The sequence below is a fragment of the Aythya fuligula genome, chromosome 4 (genome assembly GCF_009819795.1).
Source record: "Aythya fuligula isolate bAytFul2 chromosome 4, bAytFul2.pri, whole genome shotgun sequence".
Lineage (NCBI taxonomy): Eukaryota > Metazoa > Chordata > Aves > Anseriformes > Anatidae > Aythya > Aythya fuligula.
The window spans coordinates 50,381,891-50,407,667 of NC_045562.1; the positions used below are offsets into that span (position 1 = coordinate 50,381,891).

General features: G+C 40.1%; 1 protein-coding gene across 2 annotated transcripts in view; it reads right to left on the reverse strand.

Moving 5' to 3' along the window:
- Positions 1-22,312, reverse strand: part of GABRB1 (gamma-aminobutyric acid type A receptor subunit beta1) — a 127,069-nt gene extending 104,757 nt beyond the window's left edge. For both annotated transcript variants that reach the window (XM_032186739.1, XM_032186738.1), the window contains exons 1-2: positions 22,225-22,312; positions 22,045-22,112 (exon numbers count right to left, since the gene is read on the reverse strand). In XM_032186739.1, coding sequence (XP_032042630.1) covers positions 22,045-22,112; positions 22,225-22,297 — 141 coding nt within the window. In that variant the 5' untranslated portion in view covers positions 22,298-22,312. The remainder of the gene's footprint in view (positions 1-22,044; positions 22,113-22,224) is intronic.
- Between the last annotated feature and the right edge of the window lie 3,465 nt (positions 22,313-25,777).

Below are 25,777 nucleotides of genomic sequence, written 5' to 3' on the forward strand. Positions count from 1 at the left end.
CACCTACTCAACTCCACTGTTGCAAATCAGACACAAAGCACTGCTAATTCAGAGTCAGTCTCACTAAATAGAGTGTAAAGAGTGGAGGATTAGGCTCTAAATTTAGTCTGTTTAGAATGACACACCACTGAGTATCCCATCTATTTTCAAAGATGTAATAAACAGCATGGCAATACTAGTAAATGTCATTAGCTCTTTGAATTAATAGAATTACCGTTGGCAGCCAACAGTAATAGATTAGAGCAATTCCCATCTACTACATGAGAGTAATTCTTGGCAGTGTGAACATAATGAATCCAAGGAGTTTACAATACAACAACCATCCAAATAAAACTTGGAATATAAATTCTCAGCCTGTAATCACTTTTTTTTTTTTTTTCCTGCTTTTCTCATTATTCAAGGCAGTATTGCTTTTTTTTTTTTTTTTCTTTGTCAGAGAGTCTTTGTTTGACATTTTTATTGGTTTTTAAAGAAGCAGCTGATTGTTTAATGTGATTTAAAAAATCCTTCTCAACACAAGACGCTTCCAAGCTTTATGTTTGCCTGAAATCACATTTTATTGGGCAAACAGATTATAAATTGTAATTATATGAATATATTAATTCATGCCAGCTTAAATGTGCTATGAATATTAAAGTACCAATCCTGTTCTATAGCTTCTTTAGAAATTTCTTTTCAATAAAAGAAAAACCACGTCTCAAGCTTATCATGTGTACAGTTTATTCAGCATTTCCCAGCATTTATTAGCTTTATTGATAAAAATAGCATCATCACAATGATTTCTTTTAGCTTGAGCACTACGCGAGCCTTCAAAATGCTACAGAAGCCAGCATTTTGTCACAACAGTTCTTAAGCCTGATACCAATTTCCCTGTTGTTGGTGTAACCCACTGGTATAAATGGAGGTATTGTTGACTTATGTGGAAAAATTAAGTGCTGCTGAGGTTGTTCTCACTGGAACAGGACTGGGAATGGGATTACAGTTCCTTCTGTTTTGGAACTGGTCTTTGCTGTTCCTGCCCTCTGTCTGGGTCACAGTCCAAACACTATGAGTGACAAAAGCTAAAACCCCATGACTCTGAACTGCTTAAGGAAACACAGTGTGCTTTAATTCTTCACCTGTTTGTCCTACATTTGAAAAGAGCTAACAATGTTTTTCATTCCATGACACTTTTTAACAAATGAAGTTTAATTGCTGAAGAGCACCTTCGCCATCTTTTAATACCGACAACTTTGGTTATTAAAGGTAACAAAGATGTTGATGGCTCCAATGTAGAACAGAAACTTTGATGTATATGAATTACAGGTTATCAGAAGATCTGCACAGATATTGAAAAATATGCTCCATGCTCTTTCCCGAGATTTGTGTACACCTAGCAATTTCCTCAGATTTAAGCACAAAGTGAATGTTCAACATGATGGCTGCACTTTGGAATGCATACTGACAGACAATATCCTACACTGTAAAGGAGAACCTTTCAGTCACAGGTGAACCATCCAGAGTCCACAATGCACGTGGAGAACCTGACAGTTGGCTCTTTCAACAGGCTGATGGAAAACAAGCTTTATTTTATGGAGAATAGAATCTTGCCATATCACCTTAAACATACGCATCTCATAGGCTGGCCACCAGTTTACTTATTTCATTTTCCTTGCTGAGCTCTGTTTGTTTGTCTAATACTTCACACTGACAGCCACCATTAAAGGAACACCACTGAAGGACTGAAGTTAGAGCAGAATTTATTTGTTTAGAGGACAACTGAAAAGTTAAATGTTCCTTTGGTTTCCTTACAACTAACCTTCCAAAACTGCTGTAATGGAGAAACAGCTTTTGGTAAGCTGAGCAAAAAGGAGTTTATACCCTTCTCCACTTTTTGATCAAGAACAAGGTAAAGGAGAGGGGAAAAAAATGTACAGCAAAATAGAGAGAGAGAAGCTCAGTGCTTGCAGAATGATCCAAGATTACACAAATGATAAGCAATTCTAAATCTTTTTTATACCCTTCCCTCTAGACTTCATCATTTTTCTGCCTTCTGTATGTTCTGTTATTCCAAACCAACCAAATAATAGTCTACATACACATAGAGAACGTGCTAGGGAAAATGACCAACAAAACATAAGGTAAGACAAAACTGTGACTAAGTGCTGTACTGACAGATGTTGCCATTCTCTGTCTACATTGGCCAGCCTTCCCTTTGTTTAATGCAGGAAGAATATCGACTTTATTATGGCTTCCAGTTGTTCTCATTCCAGAATTAATAGTGAATAGAAAAGGAAATCAAAAAAGCTTCTTTCTGCAGTCTGCCATAGATAAGCAAATGATGGCACTGATTCGACGAACATGCCAGACAGACTCAGTAAAACAAAAAGCCTGTTTTTTATTTGATATTCTGTAATTGGTTTACAGATACCTAAAACTTACAGGAAAGGCAACATTCAGAGATGTGGAGGCTCCACAACAATTATATATATTTTTGCTAATGTGTGTAAGTTCAGCAAATGTTGTTAATCTGATTCTCTTAACATTACAATCAACAGGACAGAAGAAAATTTGCATGGAAAAATGCATCCATGTAAGCATTTTTCTTCATAAAATAATCCTCTTAACTAATTGTGTTTTTTTTTTTTCCCAACTATTTGGACAAAAACTAAATTTCAGGTGACTAGTAACTTGGATTATGAGTATTAAAAGGCTTTGCCATGACCTGGAAACATTGGAAGCAAATTATATACAACTAAAAAAAGAGAAGAACACAGGGGCAGAAATACATCATACAGAGCAATAAACCATTGTGTGAGTTTACCTCTTATGCGGTGAGGTTCACTTAGATAACTCTCTTTTAAAATGAAATCAGAGATACCATAAAATCTCATAGTGAATTGATAATAATAAATCTGTTGGATGTTGTCATAACTTGTAATGTTGGAAAGGTCAAATCTTCAGCAAAGGAAAATACTATAGCTAGATAAAACATAATTGCAACTTTACAGCTGATTTACTGATTGAATTAGGCTAGCAAGAATCTCAGCTAAAAAACAGCTTTCCTTTCTAATCCTTGTTCAGAAAGACTAATACTTACTTTTATACGATCTCCAGCAACATTACAGCAACATGTCCTTGATCACTATCCTGTGCAGTTCCTTATTATCACCTACCATTTCTCTGCCTGACTCATCATATTGTCTAAGCTTTTTCCAAATGTTTAAGTAACTGTAGCCAGTCAAGCCAGTCATTCTTATCTCTTCTGGGAGTGATTTATTTTTTTCCAAAGACATTATTTTCAAAGGTTGCATTGCTTGGGGAGCTTTGTGCAATACAGTCACAGTTCTCCTGCTGTTGATCAACTCTTCTATTCTAACAGCTGCAAGTAGCTATTGTGGGAGGCAAGGGATAGATTCATGATTTTGGGGCAATTTGTCAGTAGGAAATGGTAACTGGAAAATTATCCAGAGGATCCCGTATGAGGGAGAACAAGTAACATCCATTTCAAACACAGTGCCATGCAAAAGAAACAATGGTTGCCACCAACACAGAAGGAGTGGCTTACAAAACGTGCAGGATTTCTGTACTGCCTTATGTTTTCATTTATGGTTTAGCCCACAGTTGAGAATTCATTGTTTTTTACCATGGAACACTATGCAAACAGTGAATTTCATACCACTCTGCTTAGTATCTTGCTCAGTTGTTGGTACTGACTGGTTTAAAAAACAAGTTGACACTGTCTATCCACAAAACACTTTCTAGACCAAGAAGAAATATGAATATATTTCTGTTCCAAAGCTAATACATTCTGTTCATAATCATGGTGGAGCACTACAAGGCTCATTTTCAACTTTGGGAAGATATCTGTGCATTTCCCTTTTGCTGTACCTATACAACAACAGAGAATAAAGTCATGCTTTAGTTTATTCCATTCCATTCTCCAATAACAACAAGTGCCTAAGCATTTTGCTGGGCTTTATGTTAAGGTTAATGCTGATCACTAAATAAATTAAGCAGTTCATGAAGCATTCTTCAGGGTAGTGTTTTCTCTATCATAACTCTGTCCAAATCCTCCTTCCTAAACTACTTACACAGTTCTTGAGCTGAACACCTCAGCACTTTGAAACACCAGTTTTATTTATTTATTTATTTCATGTGATTTGCTGATGCAGCAAAGGATGGGAGTAAGATATGGGAGCCATGGGACAGCAGAGTGCGGAGAGTTCTCTTTTGAAGGGAAATTTTCTTGGCAATCCTTTCTCATTTGGTTAAACGTAAGACAGTAAAGTTTTTTATAAAGTAAAAACAACTTGAATTGGTGAAAGAGAACTACCTTAACAGAAGCTGATCCTCTGTTTGTAGCCAGCAGGACAAGGGAGGTGATCGTCCCCCCTGTACTCAGCTCTGGTGAGGCCGCACCTCAAGTACTGTGTTTAGTTTTGGGCCCCTCACTACAAGAAGGACATTGAGGCCCTGGAGCATGTCTAGAGAAGGGCTACGAAGCTGGTGAAGGGCCTGGAACACAAGTCCTATGAGGATCAGCCGAGGGAGCTGGGGTTGTATAGTCTGGAGAAGAGGAGGCTTAGGGGAGACCTTATTGCTCTCTATAACTGCCTGAAAGGAAGTTGTGGGGAGCTGGGGGTCGGCCTCTTCTCACAGATAAATAGTGATAGGACCAGAGGGAATGGCCTCAAGTTGTGCTAGGGGAGGTTCAGGTTCTAAATCAGGAGACATTTATTCTCAGAAAGAATAGTCAGGCATTTGGACCGGTGGCCCAGGGATGTGGTGGCGCCACCGTCCCTGGAGGCATTTAAAGAAAGGTTGGATGTGGTGCTTAGGGACATGGTCTAGTGGGTAATATTGGTAGGAGAATGGTAGTACCAGATGATCTTGGAGGTCTTTTCCAACATTAATGATTCTACGACTCTGTGATTTCATATTTCTGTTTTGATTGTACTGTGCTTACTGATGTGCAAATAGTAGAGATTTCATCCACTAACAGAAATTGATGAAAAAGATTTTTTTTTATTTAGTTTTTAATGTTACATCTTCTGAGAGATTTATTTTCTCAGAAACCATCTTTCACTTTAATGAAAAATGTAGTTTATTTTTTAAAATTCAATTGTGCTATCTGGTATTCGCCTTCAACTCTGGAAAGCTCTAAGTATTTACTAGCATGTTATCTACATATGTTTTCTGTAGATCATTTCTGAAATATGTTTCATTGATTGTGTTTCTTTTTTATTGTTGACTGAATACAATTTTCAGTAAGACTGTCTGGGTATATCAAGAGTACAAAGAAACTGAGAAATTGCCCATATCTGCTATCAAGGTATCAGATCATCCCACGTTAAAGTGAGAAAAATACTCTTGCTTTATGCTTATAATGTACTTTGGAGAAACATACCTTCCACCCTCATAAAACCCAGACATTCTGGAGAGAAGATTGCTTTTTTTTTTTTTTTTTTTTTTCTTTCTTTCTTTTTAAAGCACTGTTGTCAATCTGGGTCTATGCTATGCCTTGCTGTCTGGGCTGAAGATTCATTCACCATTTGCTTTCTCTGCTTTCAGTGCCATTTCAAAATGTCATAATTTTCTCCCTGGAACTAGATAAAAACTATCAAATTTCATCCAAAGTGTCTCTCAAAGCACAGGCCAATTTTAGCAAGCCCATAACTAAAATCCAGCTGGGTATCTTCCTGCTCTCTGCCAGAAGTCCCCCTTCTCATCTGCCACGCAGGTGTTTGGTTTGCTTACCTCCATGCAAATGAATTGGACACCTGGTGAGCCCTCAGCCTGCATACCTCATGTATCAGAACAAAAGATATTGACTATGAAAAATACATTTATCACTTTGTGGCTGCCTACTGCTGCCTACTCAATGGAAAACCCAACCCTGAGAAAATGAACTGGATTGCTGACATTAGAAAATGTGTGTTTACTTATCTTCTTGTAACATATTTTTACTCAGGCTTGCATATAAATAATTTGTGGCACTCATGTGGAAAGCAATACAGAAGTTGCCTATTTACTATCAGCTATGCTATGGAAAATATACTGCCTCTCCATAAATTCATTTGTTTCATGTCTGTAATAAAACCCAGACTAAGCGGTCAAAGCATTTTATCTCCAGCTTTATCTCACAGACATTGTTTCAAATCTCACCTAAGCCACAGTACCTGGAAACTTAAGTAATTTATGCAAGGGAAGCATCTTGTGTGATAAAGCATCTTGACCTTATTCTTAGCTCTTTGAACAGAAGATTTTAGTATAAATCACTTATCTCAGTGTTGTTCAACTGCTATTCATGACACAACTTTCCAAGGTGCTGTGTATCCCTGGGATGGATGGGATGTACCAATATTTCTGCAAATGACCTCTATGAAAAAGCTAACTTGACATGGACCAAACTGGGATGGCACAACCAGAAGGCTGAGTGAATGCAGGATATCATGTATTAAATTAGATATTGTAGCTAAGGATGCTAGTATATTTAGCTAAGACTTAAAAAAAATAAATAGCAAGATAACAGAATTAATAAAATATAATTAATGGAATTAATGGAATTAAAAACAGCAAGATTTATATTGGTGTTAGTGAGAAGGGCTTCTGATCCAACGTCAATGCATAGTGAAAACTATGACTCTAAATTGGACTACTCACATAAAGAATGACATTACTTACGAGTTGTTAACTCTTCCCTGTGACCTGTGTGAAAATAAACCTAGGGAGCAGCAAAGAAGCCAACCATGCATTTCCAGTCTGCAGACCGCAGATCTTTATGCAGGCTGAGTACATGATGTGACAAGCTGTTTCATTAACTTTAAAATAACTAAAATGGCCATTGAGCTCAGGCATATCACATACAAGACAAATTTGTGAGAAGTGACTTATTTTAGAAGAATTACGGGTGCAAAACAAAGGACACAAAATGACTTACCCTTATCTGAAAGGAGCAGGTACTGAGAAATGTGATATAAAGCCATGAAGTGAATTTAGGAGAAACAATGTCCCAGAGACATGAGGAATCCCCTGACTGAGATATGGAAGGACTGCACAGCAACGATCCCATTTTACTTCCTGGTGTCTTTCACAGTAAATAATCACAGAAAATACCCAGTGTAGGGCAGTATCACACTCACATCACTAGATAAGAAAACTTTTTTATTTTACTATGATTTCTACCCTTTTGTCTTAACAAATGTAGCAGTTTTTTGTCATGGATCTGAGCACATTGTACTTGCTTAGGTCTTGTTATTTGTTCACTACATTTATGGAGATACAATGCCAGTTTACTCAGTTTCTTGGATTTCTTGCCGAGTACCTGAAAATTTTCAGTTGGCACACACCAGTCATAGCACCAGCCATATTATCTTCTCTTGCCTTTGACTGCTCTGTATAGTAGACATGGTCAAGAGAATGAGTCTGAGGAGCTCTTTTACTGCCAAACCACATCTAAAACCCATACAGCTTTCAGGGGCTCTGAATTACTTTGTGCAACTGGTCTGGTAATGCTTGAATCATGAGGTTAAGGACTGTTGGGGGAAAGAGTGTTGCTTCTTTTGAATTAAAGGAGTAACAGATTATAAAGCAAGAAAAAAAAAAAAAGGTCTTTCTCTAGGTCTTTAAACTGACTAACCTTATCTTCCTGTGTTAGGGGAAGATAGACTGTACTATAGCATTAATGGAGAGACAGAGGATCTTCCAACCAAGTTATTTAGAGAAGGAGGGAGGGAAACTTTTCTCCTTGGCACTTCAAGCAACCTGCGTTACCTCTCCGGTAAGCAGACTGATACCAACTGAAGATATTCAGCACTGCCATTCTCAGATCTCATTATAGCACATCAGTAGCAATATTTTGGGACCAAAGTATGTGAACTGCTCATCTATCCAGGAACTAAAGCTCAATATCCACCTTTTTGCACTACTGCATCTTCCTCCCCAAATACCACCCTTGCAATTTCTTGCAAAAAGCATTAAGACCCTCAGGGATACATATGAAAATTCTCCAGCCTCTTTAATGATCAGCAGAGCCCTCTGCTGTTACATATTCTCTGCTGTTACATATTGTTGTCACAACTCAAATACTGGGCAAACCTGAAATTTAATGAAATTAAATAGCCTATTTACAGAATAGCCATGCCTGTTGCTTACTTAAGAAACAAGAAGTTAGTGGCATCAAAGAGTAAATAGAAACTGTAAGTTTTGTGCTTTGACATGCCTGATTCTTCTTACAAATTAGTATTGTTATTACCTTCTCCTGTGAATCCATTCTGCAAACAATATGTTCTTAAAGTGAATATGTAAGCTAAACAAACAATGAATACACAAAGCGTTCCCAAGGCAGCCCAGACCCAGGCATGTTTTGAAAGCTAAAGCTGACAGAGGATGCATGATGCTGTGAGGTATTCAGTAACTTCCCTTTATTCTTGCACTCACACTATGTTCATCTGGAAACATACTGTACTGGGTAAAGTCTACTGTGCTGACTCAAGTTAAATTCACAGTTGCCTCTTGATATATCACAATATGTCATTCAGTAATTCCACTGAGGAAAATGTAATTACCATGCAACATCTTGTGCTGTCTTGGGATTTCTCACTAGGTAAGTAAGAAATAAATTCCTGTCAGTACCGCAAGAATACCGTTTTAGAGATGTAGGAACAGACCAGCTGGGTCATAAGCCATGATGCTCTGTTGAAATCACTGGTCACAGGGGATATGTTCTTTTTTAGCTACAGGCTGTATGCCTTTTCTTTGCATCTGAGTATGCAGAAGCTTGCCCACTGTCCAAATAAATGCTCATACACTGGGTTTAATGCTCATAATATCCCCATGAGGCAGGAATGACAACAGAGGAGGGACTGAGGGCCAGAGGAATTACTATGCCTGATATTTGTGTAAGGGACAGAAATTGACCCTATGGTTCCACCATGGGCCTCACCACTGAGCCAGTTGTCTTTTTTTCTATAATGCAATATTTGACCACTGCAGGCACTGGTCTCCTGCTGAATACGGACCAAAATGTAAGGTTTCTGCACTGCCATCCAAAATGCTCTCTGTGCCTGTCCCAAGCTAGCTGAATTACTGACTGCCTTTTCTTCTGGAACTGTGACCTTCCTTGACAGCTTCGCTCCGCTTTTACAATGACAGTCACAGTTGCTGGGACGCAGAAGAATTAACATCCATGTAATTCCCCAAATGGTAGACCTACTCTAATTTATTTATTTAAAGAAAAATATACAAATAAAATAAAAAAAATACACATATATACAGAGAATGGAAGAGATTCTCACTTATGACTTTTAAAGCTTACATAATGCCAGAGATTCTCATGACTTTTAAAGCTTACATCATGCTGATAATGTAGTTGTGGGTGTGAATAATAAAAGAATCATAGAATTGTAGAATGGTTTTTGTTGGAAGGGGCCTTAAAGATCATCTAGTTCCAACCCCCCTTGCAAATACTGCTCAGGTTTCCCAAAGTGCCATCCAACCTGACCTTGAATACCTCCAGGAATGGGGCATCCATAGCTTCTCTGGGCAACCTGTGCCAGTGCCTCACCACCCTCTGAGTAAAGAATTTCTTTCTATATATAATCTAAATCTGCCCTCTTTTAGTTTAAAACCATTACCCCTTGTTCTATCACTACACTCCTGACCACGAATCCCTCCCCAGCTTTCCTGTAGGCAACCTTTAGGCTCTGGAAGGCTGTTATAAGGTCTCCCTGGAACCTTCTCTTCTCCAGGCTGAAAAACTCCAGCTCTCTCAGCCTCTCTTCACAGAAGATGTGTTCTAGACCTCTGATCATCCTCATGGGCCTTCTCTGGACTTGCTCCAACATGGCCCAACATGCATAGTTGGTTGTTCACATTCATTTTATTTTCACTGGAGCTGACTCAGTGTAGACTAGGGAGACTGAGATCTCAGATTACTGTCAGAATAACTTCTTATACCAACATTTAAATGTTAGGTTAGGATGGATGAATATAGCAGCAGGGAAGTTGTAAAAAAGCTGCATGGAAAACCAAGCTGTCTGCAAGCCAAGACTGAAATGACAGAGAATGATAAAGGGTTCTTTTTTTTTCTCACTTCCTCATTTTCATTTGTTTTGCATTTTGATATTTAGATCTTCTCAGCAGCTTTAGCATAGAAATTCAGCATTTTGAAAAGTTTTCCTTGATGCCTATGTGTGTTCAGGACAGTTCAGTTTGTTCTGAGCTTATGAATGTTAGGTATTTTGCAAGAAAACGCAATTACTGCAGAAATGTATGATCAGCCTAAGATAGGTTTGATTGATCACTGACACATCCTCATCAATTTCAGTGGAAATTAACCTAAGGACCACGTAGCCTGGGTGCTTTTATAATCTATGTACTCCAGAAGAGTCCATTGGAATTGATATTTAGTGGAAGAACAGCTAATAGTTGAGAATTCCTTTTTCCCTACTTAAGTTTCAAATACATCATTTTTTCTTCTACGGAATGTCTATAAAAGATCATCCAAGAGCACATGGATATAGCTAAATACTAGAATTAAAATATTTCAGTTAAAGTGTATTAATTCCAAATCAACATTGATTTACTATTGCCAAAAGTTTGTCTCATGTTCTTTTTCAAAGTTCTTGAATGTTGCGAAGTGTTACGGTGATTGCTTCTGTAACTGGAATGCATATGAAATACTGACTTGCCATTTGCTTGGACATACGAAGAGCAAAATTGTGCATCCTTCTAAGTTCTGTGGATTCATAATGCTTTCAGTTATGTACATAGCTCTGTATTTTTTTTTAATCCTTATCCACAGTATTGTGATGAACTCTCCATAACTGTAATCATTTGGATGAGAAAAAATAATAATAATAAAAAACAACAACAACAACAAAAAAAGAAACATAACAACCAAACAACAACTGAGGATGTAGAGCTGCCTGCTTTAGTCCAACCTCCCTTTTAGTCCCACAAATATCCTTGGAAACACAACAAACCACAAATTTATATAAAATGTCTGAGTGCACTGTATTCTTTTAGGAAAGAGGCTCTATATAGTCCTACACAAACCAACCTAAACCATGATATTCCTGTTTTAAGTAACAGTGAAAAGAACTGTCCATCTGTCATGACAGCTGAGCTGCCATGAGATCAGCGGGGTCCCTGCGGAGCCAGCAGTCATCCCCTGCAGGTCAGGTGCTGACGTTGTTCCCTGGACCAACAGGTTGTCAGCAGCTCCTCTTGCAATGGTTGTCTGTGATCTGAAGTGCCAGGGTTGCCTGGATTTCAGAACACAAGCTGTGCAAAAGGCATTGAAGCCACCAGGTCCTGTACTAAACACGTGTAATAAGCTTGCCTGAACAATACATGTCTGAATCATCTGCAGATTAATATCTAATCTTCAAAAAATGTATTTGTTTCCAGTAAGATAGTAGCTTGATAGCTATCCTGCTGTGGAAGGAGCATAGCTATAAGCAGAAAAATTACCTAAACAGAAAAAGTGACTCATGAACAGATAAAAAATATGTACCTATTTTCTCTTTCCTTCTCTCATTGTTTTGAGGAAAAAAAAAAAACAATCTTTTATATTCAACAACTCAATGAGAAGCATTCCTAGGTCATTCCTAGGTGGCCCCTTGTCCCATGTTATGTTCTGAGAGGAGGTAGTGTTCTGGAGCTGTCCTGTCATTTAATTGCTTATGGCTTCTTGGATTCTGCAGATGTGAGAAATGAACACCTAATACCAAGGATATTGCTGGCTGCACTGCTGCTCTTTGCCAGTGCTGCACTTACTGTTACTGCTCTCAGGTAGATGATGAGTAGAAAAAATAACATTAATCACTTTACAAGTAACTCACAACCTATTTATCATCTATTCTTTGACAACCTGGAATGCTTACTGCAACTGTGAAGGCACAAAACAAAACAAAAACAACAACAACAACAACAACAGCAACAAGAACAACAAAAAACAGACAGAAAACCATAAGTAGTGTTTTATAGTCAGAAGTGTAACAATGCTGTACCCATGTCACACTGCAAAATGGCTGGAGACCAACACTGCCCATGACGGAGCAGGATCATGTTATTCTTGAGAAATCTTGACTCATGCTGTGCATCCCAGAACTGCTATTTCCTCCTAGCGGTCCCTCTCCTAGGAGCTACAACAGTATTACTTACAAAGGATCCCTGTTCCAGTGAGAGATTGAGCATTCAGGAGGATGGCTGGACTAGATGATCTTGGAGGTCTTTTTCAGCCTTAATGAACCTATGATTATATGATAGATCAAACCCACAGAAGGGCAGTGGTTGGACATGGACCACATTACCCTATTATGTCTCTGGCAGTGCTATTTCCCTGGTGCTAAACGGTAGAACAGTGTAAAATTTATTATTTTTACGAGGTTTGTTAGGTTCTGGGAGGGAAATAGTGGAGGATTTGTGTTATGTTTTCAGAATTGGCATGATAAAATATACAGACCATTTTGCCCATCAGGATGATACACTCCAGCATGAAGCAAAATTTTTAGTTTCATATTTGAAATTGGCTCAATGAACTGATAATTTGATCTGGTGCAAAAGTCTCCTCTGAGAGCAACTCTGACGGACCACGTTGTATTGGTGAGAACCGGGAAAATTGCTTTGAGCGAAATGGTGTCTACTTTGCTGTTTGTATTTATATTGTGTTTTCTGAATTATGCTAGTCATTGTAATAATCTGCTTTGTGCTTACTCTGAATTTCTGCTAGGAGTAGCTAAAAGGAAAGAATGTGTTATTCCTTGAGATCTCAGTAATACATGCTACTCAGGAGCTTCTAGTAAACAAAGCCATTTCTCTTGACAGTGAAAACTGAAAAGATTTCTATGCAGGATTCATTTTCAATTGATACCACAATGACACTGTATTTGCTTCCTATTAGTGCAGGAATCCACACAGCATTTAACGAGCTGTGAAGTCTGTCATTGCAGATTTGATTCCCAGTGTGTTATTGATGTTTTGCAGCTTACTCTTTTTTTTTTTTCTTTTTTTTTTTTTCTAGTCAGACCTGGCACAGTAGATAAAATAAATCCGTAATTTACAGGTGGCTGCTAATCCCATGTTTTGTTGCCGTCATAGGAAGCCAGTAACAAAGTTGCACACTGTCTGTGAAGTGCAATACATTTATGAAGTCTTTGAAGCTCGCCTATGTCCTCTCCTTGACCAGTGTATTGGTATTCAGAGTGAATATTTTACAAACAAATTGGTCAAAGAGAGGATAAATCAGCATGGAAGAACACAGAGGAAGGGGTATCATTACAGGCTTGGTTATTTGCTCATGCTGAAGAGTAATTACACAGAAAATTGTAGTGAAACAAAGGTTTAAAACTGCCATAAACTGGAAAGTTGGATTGCTCTTACAAACTGCTGAACAAACTGTTGAGTTTGTAAAACTAACACGAACTTGATTTTACTGGTGTGAGACATTTCATCCATGAGTGTACTCCTTAAAACCAGTGAGGCCATCAGCATCTGGCCCCCTTGGATGGGACCAGAGTCCTCAGTGCGTGTGGGGACTGGTGCTGCCCAAAAGCTCCTGAGACACACAAGCATGAATGCATCTACCTGCAGCTGACTGGTACTCATTTTACTTCAGCTGCAATTAAGAGGTTCTTCAGCATAAAATTATGATGGGAAATTAACTGCACTCCTCTTTTAATATAATTAAGATCCTGAACAATATTTAGACACCATGTATCTGTTTCAGCAGTTTTAACTTTGCTATCTCTTCATTTTTTTCTATAGACAATTTAAAAAGACATAAGTGAAATTCTTCAATCTCAGCCAAATGGATTGATGAATCTTAATGGAGAACATTTATTCCAACCTTTAATTAAGTTTGGCAGTCTGAAACCATTAATCTTCGCTTTGAAACTATGCAATCTACAGTATTTAAAACCTTACAACTCACTCTTGCTATGAGGTGGATGCCTGTGTGATAATACAACTTTCTAGAAGATGCCTTTGTGTCTCTTACATTACCTGTACCTGTCCATGACATAACACAAGCAATCAAGGATTTGCCCCAGCAGAAGATGGAGCAAATTGGTGTGACACTGCTTTGGCCAAACCCAGCCTTTTACTCTTGAAAGGACATTGTCAAGCTTGATACACAAAAAAAATCATATCCACCTTCTCCAGCCCATGTAAATCTTAATACAGAGCTAGTGCTTAGAGAAAGGTTGAAACAATCTGCTGTTAAAATCTGGTGTTATTCCACTAGATTATTCAGACTACTACTACAGATTTCCTTGTGAAAATATTTGCAGCAGTCTTGCATTTGGGGTAGAAGTAATTTAATTATAATACACTTTCTGGAGCGCTGACAGCATTACAGGCAGTATTTCATGTGAGGGAAAAGGAATTCTACAATCACAAAGGTGCATACCTTTAGATTCATAATTACTTCTCTTGAAGAAAAAAAGGAGTCTTAAAGAGCATTAAAGTACAAAATCTTTCTGAAAGTTATCTTGGACTCTTTCACCGCCTGAGAGATGCCCTTATAGTTAGTTTCTCAGGCTTCATTGATGTTTTAAAATACAGATTATGTAGATATGGGGAATAAGACAACACAAAGAACTCTTCTCAGCAGCTGCTGTTTGGAATACAGCACCCCACAAAACACAGCAGCTGGGGATGCTGATGAATGATGGAAATCCCTGGGTTTGATTTAACAGTTTCAGCTGTTGTCTCAGACTACTTGGCATCCTGAGAAAAGGAGCAAGTCTTTTGGTGCTACCTGAGGGTGAGGATCTTTTCACACCTCAGGGAGAACTGGTGGTGTGACTGTTCCTTCTTCTGGGTGCATGGTTTTAGCTCCAGGTCTTTCCTGAACTGCTAGTTGGAAGGGAATTTATGAAAACAGCCTAGAAGAAGTACAAAAAACTCTTCAGGCATAAAGTACAAAATAAAGCTGATAAAAAAAATCACTAAGTTTTGCAGCCATTTGAAAAGCATCCCTTAAATCTCCTTATGAAGACAAATCTTCACTGTGGAGTTCCTGATATTCTCACCTTTCCAGATTCAGAAATAAAAAGGCAATGAAAATGGGGAAAATAAAAATACAAACTTTTAATTAAGGCCCCTGCCCTGTCCTACCTACCTGCCTACACAACCACACCCACCCACAGAAAAAGAAACATTTTTCAGGTTCCTGGAAAAACTCTGTGTTTTATAGAGGTACTTTTCTCTTTTTGGGAAAAGGACAATTTTGGGGAATGGGTCCTCTGTGTGAATTGTTGACCATTCTGTTACTAAAGGATCATTTGGGACCCTGAATGTTCTCAAAATGTTTGTGCTACTGAACTGTGGAGTTTGTACAGGCTAACAGCCACCCAGTCTGGCAGTTTTCAGTGGTCACAGCATAGGCACATTGTTTGATGCAGATGCACAAAACAGGGCATGCTCGGCAAGACCCTGGATTTTTTCATCCATGTATCTGGAAGTCACATCTCATTGCAGGTCCGATTGTGATAGGATTAACTGTAGATTTCAGGAAACAAACCTGGCAGGATAAGTGTTTGGTGGAATGCTTAAGAAATCATATGGTCCTTTCCCTTCCAGGTATTTCTGACAGTTCATCACAGTAATAGCACTGTATTTCAGACTTATTTTTTGGTTTATTTTATTTTATTTTATTTTATTTTATTTTATTTTATTTTATTTTATTTTATTTTATTTTATTTTTTACTCCAGGCTTGGGAGAAAGAAGGAAAGAAGCACCTTACCAACAAATGTTAAAAATTTGTGTTATATGGCTGTATTCTTGAAATATGTTTTAAACAAATGGGAAGTGTGACCATCTTCTCTTTTGTCTTCACAAATGCAGGCTCCACATGAGTTATATCATTTAGCTGAACTACAGATGTGTCAGGATGCCCTGTGGCATCAGGTTTAAAATCAGGGCTAAAAGATGATGTACGAGGGTCAGAACTGAGCTTATCAGCCCTTGAGAAATGCTAGGAAGTAAGGGTAAGCCACCTACAGTGGCCAGAGAGAGAAACAATTGAGGGAGATGGGAGAGTTGTCCATCTAATAATAAAAGAATCATTTCTTTTCTATGAAGGATATTAATAGCTAGTTTGTTTAAACCTTGAAATAAAGGAACTTGTGAAGTATTATGCCTGTCAGGCTAAAAAGAGAGCTTGGAATACTTGATTGAAGCTGGTCTCAGTTGAGTTTCATTTTCAAAAAAAAATGAAGATTTATCTTTTCTGGGTCTCATGAAACAACATTTAAGTTATCACTTTATCCGTTCTGTCTACTTGTTAATTTTGTTGAAGGACCACTTATTCCTGTATTCAGATGAAAAATAACCCAGCAAAACATCCAATAACATGACCCAGCTACTTAACCTCAAGCTGCCTATTTCTACATTCATTCCATGTTTCACTGTTAATATAATTACTCCTTCTCAGAACAGACAGTGATGAAATGATCTGACCTTTATGTATTATTACTTGATTAGTTTTTCTTTATTTGCTGGAAAAAATAAAATCAGTTGCTGAATGTTTCTATTAATATTCATTTCAGGTCCTCTGTATGTCCTTCATGCTTTTCAAGAGAGTTGCTATATAACAGAAAAGTACTTCTCCCTTCATCTTCTGCACTACCGCTAGGCTAATTTTCATTAAGAATTGTTGAGTTTTATGACAATTTTCAAAATCAGTTTAACCTCTGTGAGGATCTTCAGGCAAATGTATTTAGACTAAGGAACTGCATTTATTGTCATTTTGTCTGCCCTGATCACTTCTGTTGCCTTATGGGGTGAGCTGAAGGAATTTGACTTTCTAGTTCTCCAGGTACCAGACTTAAGATTCAAATAAAGGAGACTTGGCTGCTGTGATGCAAAGAGCTATGGAAATGGGGTTCGTGATGCTAATTTGGGTCCTAAACTCTCCACAAGAGAGCTGATTTCCTATACTAACATTCACAACAGCCAACATGCTGCTTTCCCAGACACTTAACCCAGCCAGTCAACCAAGGGACAAGATGATGCGTGAAACTCTGATGAAGTCTGTAAACACAGCTTAACCCGCAAAAAGTGCCTTAAGATAGCCTGCACCCATACATGTAAGTCTCTCTATTGTTCCTAAAGTTGGGGTCTAATGCATGAGTGCTGGCCAGTCAGGTGTAACGGGTACACTTCCAGTGGTTCTAAACCTTATCCAGATTGAGGCTTTAAATCGCAGCATTGCAGGGCCTGAGACCAACAGCCCTGGGAGGGCTAAAATCATGCCCTGGGCTGTGGGCACAAAGCTACTGTATATTTCACTTGAATACCTTGATTCCTCTCTTTACTAATACAAAACATTAATTTATCCTCAACAAAATAACACTGAGTATTTATTACAATATGGTAACATGGTGAAATACATAATTGTGTCTGAAAACATACAGTAAAAAAGATGGAATTACCTTGAAAATTGTCCACGGTATAAACGGTTGTGCTGGATATTAATGAATATCTTTCTGGGAGCTGTTGTGCATTTTGTTGTAAATGTGCCATAATGCATTTGCTGCTATGGTGGCAATGCGTGATGCAAAAGGACTATGAAAAAACTTCTTCAGACAGCAAACTGTTTGTAAGCCTCCAAGGTAATGTATCTATAACCTCCTGGTATGATGGAGGGTGAACTTCTCTTGGATTTTATTTCTAATGTAAGCTAGTGTTTCAGTAGGAGGCCTGAGAGCAGCCCTAAAGGCTGCAGGAAAAAAGAGAAGCATTACATTGCTTCCAGGAAAAGTGAAATAAGTATGGTAGAAAATGATGTCTGGTTACATGGGCTGCGGAGTGTTAATGCTGTGGGAGACACTTTGTCCTCCAAACCCACCACAGTCATGCAGAAATGACAATGTGAGGGATCACACACAGCATAGGGGTCTACTCTGTGCCAAAACTGCATGACATTATCATTGAGCATAAGCCAAGGTGTCAAAAATGCACCAGAAGATAATGTCTATTTCTAGGTCTATTTTTTATGTATAATCATAAAGGCAGAAAAGGTAAAGAGACAGAATACGAAAGGGAGGTATAGCATGAAATGGATTAAAAAAAATCTACATAGTTGGCTTATTTATCTACCATTTTCCCAAAGGGTACAAATATGAGTAGTTTAAGCTAAACTAAATTCTTTCTGGGCCAAGAATGTTTTCCAACAAGTTGGGATGTTGACAGCATAAGAGGTAGGCTTCTTAAGGAGAAACCCTGGGAAGACGACAGTGATTTCTGAACAGTAAGCAAAAATGAGATCCTACTTCTCTGCAAGATTTGTGACTTGTTTGGGAGAAAAACAATAAAACAGACTTTGGTTGTGGAGATGCTAAAGAATTATACCTTTCCTGCCAAAGAACTATTAAATTTTCTTCTCTCTTTTCTTGCTGGGACATAAAACCTGCAATCTGGTATCACATAAATGAAATCCATATCATCAGTGTAAAACCAGTATGGCACTTCAGGAACTGAGTTCCCCAAAATGAATTAATGGGCTAATTTTTTGTATCTCTCTCAACTGCTCTATAAAAGGTTCTTTAATGTGTGCATTGGTTTTCAAAGCTTTACAGCACATAACCGCTACTTTTTCTCTACTATAAAGGTTTGACTAACTGCTCAGGAGGAAAAACAGAGAGAAAATTGTCATGTATTGCATGTGCACTTTTTTTTTTTTTAAGAGTCCAGTTACTTCTCAACTGTTTCCTTGTAGATATAGCAATATGTCATATGCTTGCTTGCTCTGAAGCTTGAAGGTAACTACCATGAATCATACTATCAATGTTCATTCTTGATGTACAATCAGCACCTTCTGTTAATCAGGTAAAGGTATCACAGTAAAGCAGACAATTCACGTCACAGAAACTTAATAGATTTAGTCACAGTATGGTTCTTAATGAACTCTTTATATTCATGTAAATGTCTAATATACTTCTAAAGGAACTCTGTCATGGATGAAAATTAGCTGAACAGTCATTAACTGAGACAAAGCAGAAGAGTCACCTTGTACCTTTGGAAGTGAATGCTTTGTAAATTCCAATTACTGTAGCATAGATGTGAAAATCTGATGGAAACAGATTAAAACTTATGGTGTATTAGGAAGAAGGTATGATTAGAACAGGGCAACGGTCATTACAACGTTGAAATTCTACTTCTGCTTGTTCAATGTATGACAAGCTCTTCAGCTCATTAACCGCAAAAATCAATATACGACAATGGATCCAATGCCAAACACAGGTGTCATGAGGATGACTGCTTCAATTAATCTTTATGTAAAAGTTGCTATGGCAGCTCAGTACAGTATTGTTGAACTATCCAAACAGGCATAAAACAATGTAGTTTAAAAAGCTGAACAGATGAAGCCTGAATACCTAGGGGAAATAGCAAGAATGGTTGACTTCAAGGTTTTGTGAGTTTTTTGCAATTAATTGAGTATATTCATAATAACTTAGCATATTTGAAGAAGCCATTACAACTAAACAAGCTGCTTGATCAGACAGTTATTACAGATGGTTTTCACAGAATTCACAGTTGTTCTGTTGTTAATATTTCAACTTTTTTCCCTGATGACTGGATTTACTCAGACATACAAATCTGCCTGTTAACTTGGTGGACAGCCTACAGCCGGGACAAATTCTCATCTAACATGCTGATGGAGTACAGAGATATAAACAAAACAAAACAAACAAACAAACAAAAAGAACTTTACTCTTATTTAAGCACTAAAACTGAAATAGAAAGTTTAACCTCACCAGTGGGTACCATGATTTGGAATAGCTGCTTCTGCCATTCTGGAAATAAGGTTTCACATTCCTGAGGAGAGCCAAGGGATGAGAGAACTGCCTCCACTCCTCCTAGGTGAGACTGACTGAATAGAATGGTATCTCTTCCTCCTCTTACTAAGGAGAGGAAAAAAAATCTACAAGACACGAGTTTAAAAGGAAAGATGAAAAGCTAAAGGATTCACAGGTTGCTGCAACACTTCAAAGCTCTTTTTCTCAGAAAAAATAAATAAATACTAGAATAAGGCATTATGTCACTAGGCAGGAATGTTTCTCTTAAGCTGACAGCAATCCCCTAATTTCTTCAATGATGGATGAGGTTACTGATCATTGTCCAAAAAAAAGATTATACAATGGTCTCTGACAAAGCAACAAAGACCTTGTGACAAAGAACACTGTAGACGTGGTATGAATGTAGTACAGGTGATATGGGAGAGCCCTTTCAGAATGATTCCAAACGGGGACTGTTTTTTCCCCATATTTTGCCTTAAGGTACCAGTTTTTGGCTATACCTGGGAATTATGCCTGGTTGCTTACTTCCACTGTGAAGATGCATTGTTGATTTTAAGAAATTAAAACATCTTGTCACTTTTTTGACCAGTTTTGTCGAGCTGCTTCCCCTTGCACATGGTGAGTTGCCAAAAATCCATCTAGCATGCAAATTCACTTGAATAGAAACTAGAAAGTTCAAATTACGCATTCCCATGGGCTGTGCAAGAATTGGAAGGATGCAGGAAGTTGCATGTTGGTTCTGTCAGAGCTAAGCAGAAATGCTGCAAGCCATTGCAATGCAATGCAATGCAAACCACAATGAAATCCAATGCAATTCATACCCCTTGGCATTTCCACTGGAAACTGTCACATCCACTCCCCTTTGAATTAACAGGACTTCAGGTGTTAACACTTCATGAGATATATGCTGGACCTTTCAGAACAGGTATTTTGGTGATGGTGTTTGCAGTGTTTGGCTTTCTCAGGGCACACTGCTTTGTAGAAAGCAGTAGAAGTTTCTACCACCTTCAGGGTGGTAGAAACATTTTGGAGATGTTTTATTCTTTGACTGTTTTGATATGGAGAAGACTTATGTTCTGTTTTGTCTGCCTTATCTGCACAGTCCCTATCGTGTCCTCCCTTAAAGTACAAAGCAGTAACAGGAACTACAGGAGCTGAAACTTGAGACTGGTATGCTACATGCAAAGCGACAAATATCCTTTCCTCCCCACTCTCTTAGGTGCAATCTTAACAAATATAGCAGTTACATGCAAAAAGGAACTGTGCTTGTAGAGCAAACAACAGAAAAAAGTAAATATAAAGAGGAAAACAAACTCTCTTCATCAGTTTTCAATGACAACTATTAACTCTAATATACAAGGGAAAAAAAATCACAAGGAAATTACTTTGAATGGACAAATATTTTTTTTTTTTAAGTGAAATAAACTGTTGAACAGTATGGAAATGCAAGGTTTTAAGCTTCTTTTAGCCAAATAAGCATTCCCCTAAGTAAAGAATGCATCTTAGAGTTTCATGAGACCCAGTACAAGAAAAGACAGTGAGAGCAAAATGCCTGGGGTGCATGCTAATCCAGCATGATTCTGTAAAATGTTCAAAGTTGTACCTGATTTTTCAGTTTCTTCTGGGAAAAGACTGTCAAACGAGGCAAGCAGTGTACAGACATATTTTTTGTTCTTCAAGCCTGCATGTCTAGCAACGCTCCTTTCAGCGGCAGAACTGAAATCAAATGCCATACGTTTCCCACCTGTAGCTAGGGGACTTTTCTAATTTTGATAGCTGGATCGGGAACATCCTTATGTATTTAATCTACAATGCTTTTTTCTTCTACAGGAATGAGTGATTTGTAGAAGCTGCACATTCTTTTCTTTTTGACGCTTTTATTCAATGCCGTTAGCTTGCAATACAAGGTGTCTAACTTTAAATCATTTGACATTAAGAAAAAAAATCAAGCAAATCTGTCATGTGCTGCTACAGCTAAGGCAAACCCAAGGTTTCCAATGACAGCTGCTGACACTGTAAAGAGCAAAACACTGCAAGCAAAGCCCAGAACCTCAAACCTGTAGCAGGCATGCTGAGCAAGGCAGCGAGCACTTCTGGAGCGCTACACGTGAATGTTATGCCAAGAGCACAGACAACTTTTTTTTGCACCCCGACGTGCCCGGCTGCTTTGCAGGATTTGCTCTCCCTCGGGCACAGCGCCCTGTGCAGGCAGGTGCCGACCCGGGGGCGAGCGGTCGCCCTTGGCTCACTCACCATGTTGACTTCGGACACCACGTCGATGCTGGCGATCTCTATCCGCATGCCCACACCGACGGGCGGCCCTGCGGGGAAGGGAGAAGGGAGGGAAGGGGATGCGGGAGCCGGGCTTAGACGGGGGAAGGGGGGGGGAGCCCGGGCAGCGGGGCCGGGGCGCGGGGAGCGCGGGCGGCTCACCTCCGAAGTCGGGCCTGAGGCGGATGTCGTAGCCGTGCAGCAGCCCGTCCACCGTCTCCTTCACGTAGGACATGTTGCTGGGCTCGTCGGCGCTGCGGGAAGGAGCACAGCCGGGTTAAGGGAGGCGGCCGGCGGCCCCTGCGCCCGCTCCCCTCCGCCGCTCACCTGCGCGCCGCGCACGCCACGGCCAGCACCAGCAGCACCAGCAGCATCCGCAGGGCCAGCGGGCCGCCCCACCTCGCCGCCCTCATCCCGGTCCCGGCAGCTCCCCTGCCACCGCCGCCTCGCCGGGGGCCGAGCCGCGGGCTGCAAGTTGGAGCGGAGCGGAGCACCGAGTCCCGCCGGCCCAACGCATGCGCGCAGCCCCCCGCCGCCCCGCTGCCCGTCATGGGGGCCGCCGGCTCGGCGGGGCTGGGTGCTCGCCGGGGAGCAGTGAGGCCGGCGGGGGTCCCCGAGCGGCCGCCACGCGTGGTCGCACACCCCCGGGGGAAGGGGAGGTGGGCGAGGGGGTCTGCGTGGGCAGCCGCAGCGAGAGGGAGTGGGGAGGGCAGTTGTGTGGAGAGCTCACGGTGATGCTAAGGTGACACGAGAGGTGACACAAAAGAGTGTCGGTGCATCCAAAGGGAATTACATGGCAGGGTGATGCGCATACTTCGCCCATTTGTGAGGGCTGGAGTCGTAGTTACACATCTGTCTGTCCCTCTGCTTTGTGATACCTGTCATTGGAGTGGTCCCCTGAAGTACCAGGAGTGGCATATGCAGTCGGTCACAACACGTTTGGAGTTGATCTTTTTCAGCCAAAGTCTTTTATCTTGTGTTTTTTAAAAGACAGGGTGAACCTACGGCCTTGTGTACCCCTGCTTCTCGCAGGCAATATGACATGCTGGATAACTGGAGTCTAGCAGGCACTTGGTGCCTTTGCTGGTGCTGTTCCATTTCCCTGCACAGCAGCTCAGCAGAGATAACATTTATCCCTTTCCAATTCTACCCCTTTCATCTGTGCGCTAGGCAGCCCTGTGCTCAGTGACCTGGGAATACGTATTCCCTGTTTGTGAGACTCCTACAATGTCACACAGATTTATTTCTGCAGAAAGACAGATATTGGTGATGCTCTTGTGGTTGAAATATACCATGATATTAGGAAAATGTAGGCATATTGAAATACAGAGTTAGTGACACAAAATCTAGTGTTCTGTGAAAATTTGTTACTTGGGAAGGAGCACAACATGCTTCCTGTAAGACTGTGACAGGAGCGTTTTACCCTCACAGCTGCTTCTCAAAACCATGACAGTATAAGTTTGTGAAAATAAATAATTTACTCTTAGCTTATTACAGGCATAATGAGTATTTTCAGTTGGCTTTCAGGTCTTCTATATTGAACATGTCTTTCTTTTCCTCCTTTTTTTAGTCCTTAGTTTCTAAAAAATATGATCTCTCAGCTCAACTTGTACTTTGGCATTGCTGTTTTGAAAGAGTTTAAAATCTTCTAATCAGGATTAACATATTTTAATAGTGTTCAAGTATAATTGGTGCTGCTGGAATTCATAGCACTTCAAAAAAAAAAATAAAAAATCTCCCCATAGACACATACTAAAAGGTATCTTTTTATGCAGAGTTACATCAAACACAGTCGTAACAAAGTTACCTGGCTCCTTTGAAGCACTAAATGAGGATTTTCCATGGGACTTGAGAATCCTTTTTCACTACTTGATGGTTTGCTGCACTATCTGTTGAAAATAATTTTAACTTTGTCATAAGCCATGAGAAAGTCAGAAATGTCTGTATAAAAGGGAGACTGCTGCTCTGTTTGGCTTTCCAAAATCTGTCATAAAGCATGAATGCAGGAGTTTATTCTATATTAATTCTTTTTTCTCTGTAAATTTCAAGGCAGCCATACTCAGACTAGCTGTAGTCTAGACTGAGTGCCTGTTAATGGTTGAAATGTGTTAGGTGTGTTTCTGGAGCTTATCTCAGGACATCTGTGATCTAAAATGGGATCTTGAAACAATATCCTACTGAGTGGAGGGAATGCTGGAAAGATCCCCTAGTGGTCGGGGTTTGAGAACAAATAAGTTTATGTGGGACTTTGAATAATCACACAACAGAGGAGCTGCATGGCATTGCAGGGGCAATGAGAATGATTCCTTTTGCCCCTTGCAGTGGATCACGGCAATGCGATGGGGACCTGTCTTTTGAGTGCTTCAGTGCTGTTCCCTTGGGTCCTGTCACTGTCACCAGAGAGCAGAGCTCAGCCCCTGCCCCTCTGCTCCCCTTGTGGGGAAGCTGAAGGCTGCCATGGGGCCTCCCTTCAGCCTGCTCTGCTCTGGGCTGAACAAACCAAGGGGCCTCAGCTGCTCTTCATATGTCTTGCCCTCTAGACCCTTCACTATCTTTGTAGTCCTCCTTTGGACACACTCTAATAGTTTTATGTCCTTTTTATACTGTGGTGCCCCAAACTGCACACAGTGCTCGAGGTGAGGCCGCACTAGTGCGGAGCACAGCAGGACAATCCCTTTCCTGGATGGCAGTGCTGGGCCTGATGCGCCCTAGGGTATGGTTGGCCCACCTGGCTGCCAGGGCACACTGATGGCTCTCTGTCAACTTGCTGTTGACCAAAACCCCCAGATCCCTTTCTGCGTGGCTGCTCTCCAGCCTTTTGTCCCCTAGTCTGTATGCACAGCCAGGGTTGTTCCATCCCAGGTGCAGAATCCAGCACTTGCTCTTCATGTGGATGGTGATTGCCCAGCCCTCTAATTGGTCAAAATCTCTCGGTAAGGTCTTCTGCCAGTGACATCAGCTATGTATTGATCAGCTGAGCTGGGCCTGCCTATTCCGATCGATATTGTTCCAGGTACTGGAAGGATAGAGGAAAATCCTACCTGTGTGCTTCATCCTTTAACCAATTGGTCCAATACTCTGAAGTCCCTTTTGATTGACTTTGGACTTCTCTTAGCTCCTGCATTCCTGCTGACATCAAAAAACAATAATGGACAGTAATCAGGGGGTGTACCAGACTTTTCTAGTAACATCTCTTAACAGCAGACGTCCCTATGGGTTGGGTACAGTTGGCATATTGGGCCCTCTGTTCCCCTCAGAAGGGCAGAAGGGAGTTGCCTATGACAACCACCTTTTCTTTTTTTTTTTTTTTTTTTTTTTTTTTCTGTGACAGAGGTGGTCATGATACAAGGGGAATCTGGATGAACCTTCATCCACATCATTGTGTGCCTGTCCATCAAGTTCTGCAGCATTGTAGCTGTTGTGTAAGGGCACCTGGGAGGGCGAAGTGGGCAGGAAGGGGATTTGCCTTCTGCCCTGGGCAGAAACCTGCTACTATTCCTCCCGGTCTCTTTGGTCCCCTCCTTCTGCCAGGTCCTGAGAGGGCAGGGAATCCTTCATTTCCTGTGTTGTGTCTGGTTGATGCATCTGTCCCAGGGGCAGTAGAATATGATTCCACCAGTTGGTCTATTTCTCTGACTTCCTGATGCTCCCAGCCTGCCCACCTCCTCCCTAGTTAATGATAATTAATGATAATTTACTTCTAACGATAATGGGA